Source organism: Vitis vinifera, chromosome 7, assembly GCF_030704535.1.
Source record: "Vitis vinifera cultivar Pinot Noir 40024 chromosome 7, ASM3070453v1".
Classification (NCBI taxonomy): Eukaryota; Viridiplantae; Streptophyta; class Magnoliopsida; order Vitales; family Vitaceae; genus Vitis; species Vitis vinifera.
The window spans coordinates 22227649-22237682 of NC_081811.1; the positions used below are offsets into that span (position 1 = coordinate 22227649).

The 10034-nt window shown below is 36.3% G+C and overlaps 2 protein-coding genes across 5 annotated transcripts; one reads left to right on the forward strand and one right to left on the reverse strand.

Annotated features, from left to right (window-relative positions):
* Nucleotides 1–249: 249 nt before the first annotated feature.
* Nucleotides 250–5680, reverse strand: LOC100262107 (putative metallophosphoesterase At3g03305). The gene is made up of 4 exons (XM_002266850.5): nt 5210–5680; nt 3913–4154; nt 1343–2887; nt 250–929 (listed from the first exon to the last, which is right to left on the reverse strand). Exons 1-4 carry the CDS (start codon nt 5487–5489, stop codon nt 810–812), a joined length of 2187 nt encoding a protein of 728 aa, XP_002266886.3. The 5' UTR covers nt 5490–5680; the 3' UTR covers nt 250–809.
* A 627-nt stretch (nt 5681–6307) lies between these two features.
* Nucleotides 6308–9802, forward strand: LOC100255264 (ycf20-like protein). 4 transcript variants are annotated; one of them, XM_002267810.5, is made up of 4 exons: nt 6308–6536; nt 6879–6901; nt 7961–8148; nt 9130–9802. In XM_002267810.5, the coding sequence occupies exons 3-4, from the start codon at nt 7964–7966 to the stop codon at nt 9572–9574; spliced, it is 630 nt and encodes a 209-aa protein (XP_002267846.3). In that variant the 5' UTR covers nt 6308–6536; nt 6879–6901; nt 7961–7963; the 3' UTR covers nt 9575–9802. The 4 variants fall into 4 exon arrangements, with proteins under 4 accessions (XP_002267846.3, XP_019073671.1, XP_019073670.2 ...); XM_019218127.2 differs by lacking the exon at nt 6308–6536 and having other exon boundaries at nt 6543–6901; nt 9130–9325; nt 9414–9527; XM_019218126.2 differs by lacking the exon at nt 6879–6901 and having other exon boundaries at nt 6311–6536.
* The last annotated feature ends 232 nt before the right edge of the window (nt 9803–10034 follow it).

Here is a 10034-nt window from a genome sequence, read left to right on the forward strand (position 1 = left end):
TACTGGGGAATGTTCTTTTCCTTTTCCCCTAGTTCTTTGGGTTCTCTCCAGTTTTTGTTCTGACTGAAGCTGTTTGCTGAAAGCATTAATGATGAAACTAGTATCTATTTGGAATTGTTTCTGCGATGACACATTTGGCATCATCCTTAGAATGTATCTCTGCAACAACCCACAAGAAAAATAGGGCAACAAACAGAAAGACAAGGTGCTGTGATGCCGGTTTCATTCTAGCTGCAGATGAAGGGATGATTGAACTAAAATTAACTGCTTAATGTCACGCCCTGCATAAACTTCCAGTGTTTTTGAAATATTCAAAGTGTCGCACGGTTGGGAAATGTAGTTAAATCTCAGAAACATGCCCAGAAGACGCTTTTGCTCAAGACATGACCCTAATAGTATCATTCTGCATTTGAGTTGGCGTCATCATCATCATAGTTTGCAGCAGACTAGCATTTCTACAACATTAACATTGATCATAGGAATGGATTGCTTCACAAGATTCAGAGCTTCCCTACACCTAACTAAACTCGACACAATGCGAGTTTTTATTTGATTTTTGTTTATTAGTTTCCTGCTTGCCTTCCTTCTTTGCTTCAGCTTCTGAGCATTGTCGTTTTCATGAGCCCTTTCATGTACTTTAAGTATCAATATTCTGCAGGTAATTAACAATTTTTGAGCCGATCCAACATAATTTCATGTGGTTGAATCAGCAAGAATGGTTTCCCCTTTTCATATAGGAAGATCCAAAATTTGCCTTGAGAAATGACGCATGTTAAAGGTAAAGTAGTATTGGACTTCTCCCCAACAGCTCATTGGACTCCCCTCGTCTTGTAGATGGTATAAGCCAACAATAGTGGGACTGAGAAGCCGTATCCTGGGAAATGAAGAAATGGGTTCATCTCATAAGCTTTCATAAGAGCTCTGCAGTTCTGCAAAACAAACAAGAAAAGGGCATGGGCATAAGTAGAGTCTTAGTTGTAATGTTCCTCTTTTGTTTGCAACAAAGACAAGGAAAAGAAAACAGAAAAATGGCAGGCTTTTGTGGATAGCTCAATTTCCTTCTACCTCAAGCAAGAACATTAAAATGTTTTGGTAGAACGTTGGAGAGGTCCCACACAGGCGGACGTTGACTGGGTTCAAAATTGGATGGTGGAACTTCATTGGCTAGTAGTGGCGATTACACTCATCAAAAGTAATGCCAAACTATAGCACAATGACAATCCATTAATTGGATTGACACACAAACATGGCATAAAGGAGTAAATGAGTAATACCATCATTTGCGAAAAAGTCTAATTGTTCATATGGAAAATGAATGTATCTTAAGTAGTTGAAACCTTACCTTCAAATGCTTCCAACAAATTACCAAACAAACCACCAAGAGAATTTTCCTTATCCACCGTTTGTCAACACAGAACTTTGTCATTCCTCTATTGCTCCTGTGATTGTTCTCTGAGCCATAATCGTCTTCTTTCTTGCCTGAACGTGAGAGAAACTCCACTCTGTACCCCCCCTTTTCAGCAGCCAATGCGGCTGCCACCAAAATAGATGGCAAAACCACAAAACAGAGATGGGAAAGAACAACCACCATTATGTCAGGTGATCCAATAAATTCTAGTTTTTTACTCTCACCAAAAATTTTCACCACCCAGCCCTTATAGGTCATGTATTTCCTTTCCCCACCATCAGTGAAAACTTGCCCGGAGAACCAAGGGAACAATATGAGGTAGAACAAATAACCTAACATACCAAACCATACAACAGATAGCCTGCAGAGCTCTACTAGAATCCATGCTATACCACTTATGAAGCCTTTATTGGCACAGAAACTCTTATACGAGTATGGACCCTTTGTGAAAGTGAGAAGAACTTTTGGAACAATAAGAATGGAGAAGATGAAGAAAAGACAAGTCCAGAGTATTGGGTAATACAATGATGCCCATTGACAACCCATGACTATGAACTCCGTCCATGTCCATGAGAGCTTACCTCTAAGACCATTTATAGAGAATGGCCTCAGTTCAGTTAAACTTGACCTTCCCATGATGTCAATTGCTTCAATTTGCAGCCAATACCTAACAGGGGATGGGTCCTCGAAGGCTTTAAAATTCCACAAAGCAGTATAAAGATCTCCCCTGGAGGAGTTATCATCATGCTTGCTCATAGGTGCCTCCATCACCATATTGAGATTTCCAGGTTCTGAGTCATAGATCCTAACCACAACTGATATGATTGGAGAAACTGAAAACACTAGAGCTCTTACAGTCTCGTAAGATGAAGGATCAATAGAATGGCATTCGTAGTTGTGGAGGGATGATGATGTTGACATGAGGCGTGAATCAAGTGGAAATGTGGGCAATATGATGATCTTTTTGGCTCCCGACTTGAAGTCAATATCAAGAAATGAAACAAAACCACTATCAATGGCCACCATTCGCATGGCTCTACTCTTTCTCCAGTCACCCATTTCCCACTCCCAAAATTCTTCAACTGGTGGTACAGCCATGCTAGAACAATTTTTGGCACTTTCTAATGGTGTTGGATGAATATTTGGTTGGAAGAAATGATGACCCAATTGATGGTGGCGCTTCAAATTCTTCCCAAATCTTGTATGGAGATGCCCGCATAAATAAGCTGATAGGGAATGCTTGAGAAAAATGTCTTTCAGGCTCTTCTCTGAAGATGAGAGTGCTGAGAATGAAAGAGGAAAATGCCCAAAGGAAATCTTTGTTACTGGTTCCACTGATTGAGAATTCCACTGTGAGAGCTCAGAATCTATTTCAGTCAATAGTTGGTCAGTCGGATGCCCAAAAAGATTAGTTGGGCCTCGTAAACCAATAGACATTGTGCTATCAATCCCAACAAAGAGATGCTTCCTTCCACCAGTCTACACAATGGAGCATAAAAAAGTGAAAATGATAAGTAATAAAAGCTCTATAATTATCATTTTTGGAAGGATTTATTAATATTTAACTTCATGTCCAAACTAGTGAGGGAACTTAAGGTAGTATGTGGTTATGATTCTCAAGACTTAGGTCATCAAGTGGCTTCTAAAATATAAACTCAATGCTTTGGCTTTTAAAACAATGAAGACCAAGATGCAGGATTTATACCAAAATGATGAAAAAGAATGAGCAATGAAGGAAGAATTTGAAGAAGAGTTAGAGAAATCTAGCATGTTCAAAACTCATCTCAAAAATGGCTAAGGCTGACACTTCTTTCCTTTGTTCTACCCAAGTTATAAGAAATGAACTCATCTCAACCAAACAGTGTAAAAAGAAAGTGCATGATTCAAAGTGATCAAATGAAGCAACTACTGAAAGATCTGCTTCCAAAAAGGATAAAAAGAAGAGAAAAAAAGGACAAGAAACAAAAAATGAAGGAGCTCCACGCTCTGTGGATTTGGCAATTTCAACCTTATAAAAGCCAACATGGGAATATTTCTTAAGCTTTGTTTGTAGCTGAAAGTTAAGCATTTTCAAATTTGGTGACAATTGGAGTCAGGTCAATCATATTCAAATTTGGACAGGTAACCAACTCAAATCCAGGACAAAATTTTGGTTCAGGATATTCTGCTGTAAATTTTGAAATTGAGTCACAAAAAATCTTGGAAATATTTTGAAACAACAAAATCCAGGTAAAATTTAGGTTCAGGATATCAGCAGTATCACAAACTTTAAGTTAAGCTACAAATTCCAAAATAATAATAATAACAACAAAATCTGGCCAAACTTGATCAAATAGTAAAGACATAAAAACTTTTGGGGTGACCTTCAACCATAGATTCAATTGTTGTAACAAAGTTGGAATAGGACAAAGTATTTGGGAGTCATTTATTGTATCAGAATAGAAAATAGGATGGGACACATGACAGCAAATAATGTTAATCAGATACAAAGGGAACCTGCTAACCTGAAGAGTGATGCTATTGACTTTCCCACTTCTTCCCAATTGCCCATTGATGCTATACTTTGAGAAGAAATCAAATGAACCACCAACAACTGGCACTCCAAAATTATCATGATTTCCTCTAAGATCATAAAAGATATTCTTGTCTAGTCCACTCCATTTTACAACATCTTCCATCACTTTTTGATATTCCTTCCACTCCTCCTCATCTTGCTTCATTATTAACAAATCCTTGCTTTTCCCATCTGGTATGAGGAACAATTAAAAAAATTCAAGGATAGTCAACTTTGGATGGTCAATGATTGTAAATAAGTAAATTTAACTATCTATAGCATCCAAGATATTGGCATATATGTCAACTATCCTCAGTAGAACATATACATCCACTATCCTCAGTAGAACCTGAAGCACTTTATTGCAAAGTGGCAACCGATTCAGGAACTATTATTCATTACCTGGAATGATGGAGTCGATCAGGAAGGTATAACAAAGAAATCTAGTAGTGTAGGCAAATAACTACTAACACATGTATGAAGAAAGAGATGTGTCTTTCTTGTCTGTGAATGAATAGTTGGCATCATTTGCTAAGCTTGGGCACACTTCCAATTTTTGGGAGTAATTTTAGGTTTTCTTCTCCAAAATGACAAAGAACCTTGACACAGTGGTTATAGAGTAAACTAGACAAGGAAATCTCCCTACCATATCCACTTCTGAGCTTGGATCATCATTAGGGCCACAGAATGTGTATTCTATGGGAGTTTTCTAAGGCATTACTCTCATTTCCCTATTTCAGAGATTTTCAAATCTTACTTCCCAGCACCAATAAAGTGTTATTCTGCAACAATCCATGCTTGATGAACCTTATGATATTATCTCACACACATACACACAAACATATATATATATATATATATATAAAGCTGATCTATGAATTAGGGTCAAGTTTTCAAGAGCCCTCAGGCATTAAAGCTGATCTATGAATCATTCATGACTGAAATAGAACTTTAATAATCTCCATTAGAACTGTTGCAACCAAATTGTTTCCCAAATTTAACAAGAGAATTCTAAAAAAAACAATAATCATAATATGCAGCCACAATGCTGGTGAATTTGCACTTGAATTTCCTCCAAATCTCAACATGCATCACAAATTAAGAAAAACAAAAACAAACCCACAATCCCTCTTATCACAAAAACAAGAAAAACAATTCAGAACTGTAAAAAAAAAAAAAGAGCTCAAAAATGAAATTTATGGATATCCATAAACCTAAAAGACCAGTAAAAGAGAGGGAGACAGCACCTGTGAGATCACCAGTTATGAGAACAAGAGAAGGGTTGATCATGGAAAGAGCTGGACCCACCAAGGCCCTGAAGTCAAGAGCTCTATCAGGATGGTGCGCACTGAAATGGAGATCAGAGAGCTGCACCACCCATATCAGGGATTCCGGCCCGCCCTTCGCATCAATGACTCTCCTCCTCAAATGGGTATTTGAATCTCGTTCAATTCTTGCATGGATTTGTTCAGAAAACGCTGCAAAGTGTATGGTAAGGCAAAAGAGCATCAGAATCACAACACCCATCTCCTCTTCTTGATGGGTTCAGCTTCTTTGTCAGAAATGCTCGCTGAGGAGGGGGGAATGTGGGAGATTTTCTCCTTTCCAGTCCCCAGGCAGTTGCAGCGTGTTTGGACAGGTAGAAAATTAGATGAAAGGAAAAAATAGAAAGAAAATAGAAGTAATTGTATTTTTCTCCGATCAGTGAGAAATCGATTTTATCACTAAATAAAGAGCCATTAATTAAGCTATTATTTAGTGTAAATTAAGGGGGACTAAAATTTACAAAATAAATAATTTAGTGGAAATTGAGGTATTTGTGAATTGTGGTAATTGGTATTGAACTCAAATAAATATTTTTATTTAACAAAATTGCAGGGAATTTGATAATTATGAATTTTAGATGATATATTCCTTTAATCAAATAGCCCTACTAAATTTTGTAAAAAGCTCTGGCAAAAATTATTCCCTCTTTTCAAAAGATTGCTAACTTATGACAAATCTACTTTAATAAAATTCCTTCCAAATTTCCAAATGCTTTATCACAAAAAATAATTACAAAATTGCTTTAATCCAAGCTTATTTATATTTAATAAATTTTTATAACATTAAAATTAATCTTTCAAAATTATAATTATAATTTTTATTTTATCATCTAATGAAATACCTTAACATTTTAAAATTATGATAATTAAAAGATATAAAAATACTTATTATCAATAAAAATATATTTAAAAGGCATATAATATTTCCATATTTCCATATTTTATATCCTATTTTTATCGATTTCTCATTTATTTTTCGTCTCATTCGGATATGTTGTTAATCAAGAAATCAAAATTCTAATTTGTGGTTTGTAAATTTTTGCAAAAAAATTATGAAATTATTTCCCCATATTTAGAAATCGCCCAATTCAAATCATTTTTCCATTGAAGGTCTCACTGAACATTTTGGGCCACTTGCCAGTGGGGTCCAAGCTCCTGCAGAAACTGCCATTGGTTTGTTATAACGGGCTTAAAAACCCTACTGTAACTCTACCCCCATTCCTCCATATTTCTCTGATTCCATCTCCAGGTGAACCCTCTCTCCCTCTCTGACGTCCATATGGGTTTTTATTTGTTTGTTGATTTATTATTTTCATATACTGAATCAGTTTGAATTATTCCAAAACCTGTTCTACAGGAAAAGCCCATTTTCCCGGGAAACCATTTTCATTGTGTTTTGTATTTTTGCTTTCTTCTAGTTTGATGGGATGTTCTATGGGAAGCCCTTCACTGTTTTGGGTGTTTCTTGAAATTGTTTTCCATCAAAACAAGCAGGGTACAGAGAAAATGTCTTCAAAATTCAACACTCATTGAGGAAAGTTCTCCTGGGAAAAGGTTACTTAGCTGCTAATGGGTTTCATTTGTTTTGCAGGAAAAATTTTTCCCAGAGAAAAGGTAAATTGGGTAATTGAATTTGCAAAGTGAATTGGGGAATTATTTTCTGATGAAACAAACAGTTAGAATCACCTGAAATTTGGGTTCCCCATATTTGTTCAGGGTTGTGTCCTTTGGTTCCATTTCCCATGTTGTCTATAATTCTTGCTTATGGTATGATCTTTGATGAGTTCAATAGTAGATGTTTTCATTTATTTAAGCAGAAATATTTGTGCTTCCTTGACTCAAAAGAGATAATGGCAGTCAACCTAGGATACAGAGTAATGCCCTACACAGAGGAAAAACTATTTTCAATTTTAGAAATGAAAGAATGAAAGTAATGCAGAAATGTTTGGTGAGGCATTTTTGAAACTGCTTTTGTGTGAATTTCCAGTAAATATGTTGTTTTGTGCATTCTAAAGAAATCGGGTGTTTTCTGCTCATTTCTGAGCGAGAGAATGGATTGTAGAACATCTGTGTTATTTCTGCTACTCTTGTTTGTCAATTGAGCTTTGCTTTAGATTGTAACAAAAAATCTTATGGGATTCTTTGGAGCTCAACCATGATATAAATACCATCTTCACTATCTTTTGTTTGAAACCTTGATATTGCCATTGTTATTGATATTTTATTCCTTGCTTTGGAACACCCTGTTCCAAGAGCCAGGAGCTAGCGCTTTAGTACAGTATACTTCCTCCTTTGCATCAAATCTTGTTCATCTTTAAACTGTTGTTTTCTTTAACTCCTCTTCATTCAAATGAATTGTTTGCTTACTCTCACAAATGTCTTGATGTTACAAGGTAATTGGCTGTATATCTCTTTTGTACTTGAGATATTTGCATTCTATTTCAATGCTAGAGTGGAATGGCCAATGTAATTTTTTCTGCAAGAACAGTGACATTCTTGATAAATGGTTTAAGAATTTGTCTGAGTAAGTTTCAGTTTCAACCAGCACTAATGAATGGAACTTGTCAAATGAACACTTGACATTGAGATTAGCCGCTGTTAATTTGGTTTGTATTGTGGAATTCAACTTTCTAAATGCTTTAGTGAACCATTTCCGAATTTCCATGTTTGTAGTCAATGGCCTGTAGAATGGGAGGAATAATGTTGCAGTCAACTTTATCAGTACCGGAGAGTGAAAGCTCTGACTGTTCATATATCACTTTCACAACTTGTTGTACAATCCAGAACTGGAACAATGAACCAAGTTTCAGTGGACAAATCTCAAAGCTTGGGATGAAATCTGCACCTTTTCCAAGAAAGAGGTACATTTTATGACTTCGTGAACAATTGAGTTAGTTGTGGGTTGTTTGGGGCTTTCTAGTGGCTGTGAACCTTTAATCTTCACTTAATCTTGTTAAATAATTGGTTGCCAAGACATACAGGCAACCAATTCAGATGCTTTAGGCACTGTTGCCTTAAATGCATCTCTCCTAATTCAAATTCTTCTATCTTTCCACCCCTTGCCAGGAAATTCTTTTCTAAATCCACTTGTTTGTTGTGACTTCTTCATGAAAGTTCAATCACATCTGTACCTTGTTTCTGAATCCCAAACTCCAACTGCTGGAAGAATTAGAAATTTTGGGTCTGTTCTGACTAACCTAACAATATTAGAGATTGGTGTGAAAGTATTTGGGTCATTTTCCTGAATTACTATATGCATCTGTACCTTTTCATCACATCAAACAGACTGGAATTTTGCCTTTATATTTCAATAATTTCTGAATTATTCTCAAGTTATTTCCACAATTTATGAGTTATTGTCAGTAATTGTAAACTGACAGCATATACTTCTTACTCTCTCAGCCTTTCTCCTTTTTTACCATCAAATTCATTTTTGGAATTTCTCTGAATTGTTCATCATATTTTGTGGACTAACATTCAGAATCCCAAAACTATACCTTGCAACCTATTAATGGTTGGTGATTAATCATGATTGCCTGACTGAAACTGAAAAATTATCCAGGTTTGCACCTTGATTTCAATCAGCTTTTAAAACATTTGTGGGCCATTTGGATGAATTAAGGGGTATGGATTAGCCGTTATGTTTTGTGGTGCATCTGAAATGAGCCCAATAAATAGCCTTCATATTTAAATAGTTGTCTGCTGAAAACTTCTTTGGTGAACCACCCATCTTTAAAATGCATCTGGATATTAAAAATTCTTTCCATGGTGGATTTGGTCTAATAATTACAATGATGTTAATGCCCTCCTGATATGCATCATGTTTTTGTACCTTGAAACAGTTTTCAGACGAGAAGACATGGTTGGAAAACGGCCTTTGCTCTAGACACAGGTGGAATTCCTGATAATGGCGGCCAAGAAAACCTCAATGGAAATGGCCCTGATCTTGGCCAGACTCGATTGGGCAGGATAGTGAGTGCAGGTGGCCGGCAGCTACTGGCAAAGCTGAATTCAGCTAGAAAAAATTTTCCCATGAAGGTCTTTCTCCTTCTGTTAGGCTTCTACACAGCAAATGCACTGGCTACAATTCTTGGACAGACAGGTGACTGGGATGTGCTGGTTGCAGGTGTTGTAGTTGCTGCCATTGAAGGGATTGGCATGCTTGTGTATAAAAAATCTTCGTCTCAGTCTACTGGGAGGCTTCAGTCTTTGGTGGTGATGATAAACTACTGGAAAGCGGGTGTTTGCTTAGGTCTATTTGTTGATGCTTTCAAGTTAGGTAGTTAAAAATAGTGAGCATGCCTAGCTTTAATCATCTAGTTGTTTTATGTACCTGACCAACTGGAAGATTTGTTGAAATTGCAAAGGAAAGAGTTCTGGGTTGCCCAAGTTCTTGTAGCACTGTATATAAACTGCTTCACTTCAATTCTTGTGTTGTCTTCCATTGTTGCTTTCCAATCCGGTAATGTGCTCAACAAGATCATGAAGTGAAGTTGCTACATTTTATATTTCTAACTTGATTTGGTAGTGCTAACGAACTTATTTTTTAGCTGAGTATTGTTTTCTTTCTGTGGTCAAATTGGGACTATTTCCTTCTCTTGTAAATGATTAGTCTTTTCTTCATTAAGACACTAACAAAAGTTATACTATTTCAGCAACAGTACATGATCATTTTTATAGTTAATAACCATCCTTTGGAAATGTCTCAGGGGTCATAGCCTAAGTGCATGGAAGGTAAACATGGAAC

What these genes read in the sequence shown, in the direction of transcription:
- LOC100255264 (XM_019218125.2), top strand. Translation starts at nt 6,857, where the DNA reads ATGGGTTTCATTTGTTTTGCAGGAAAAATTTTTCCCAGAGAAAAG. An exon ending in AAATTTTTCCCAGAGAAAAG is followed by an intron (nt 6,902 to 7,960) that starts GTAAATTGGGTA and finishes CCATGTTTGTAG; the next exon opens with TCAATGGCCTGTAGAATGGG. An exon ending in GCACCTTTTCCAAGAAAGAG is followed by an intron (nt 8,149 to 9,129) that starts GTACATTTTATG and finishes ACCTTGAAACAG; the next exon opens with TTTTCAGACGAGAAGACATG.
- LOC100262107 (XM_002266850.5), bottom strand. Translation starts at nt 5,489, where the DNA reads ATGGGTGTTGTGATTCTGATGCTCTTTTGCCTTACCATACACTTTGCA. An exon ending in CATAACTGGTGATCTCACAG is followed by an intron (nt 4,155 to 5,209) that starts GTGCTGTCTCCC and finishes TCCTCATACCAG; the next exon opens with ATGGGAAAAGCAAGGATTTG. An exon ending in TCAATAGCATCACTCTTCAG is followed by an intron (nt 2,888 to 3,912) that starts GTTAGCAGGTTC and finishes TCCATTGTGTAG; the next exon opens with ACTGGTGGAAGGAAGCATCT.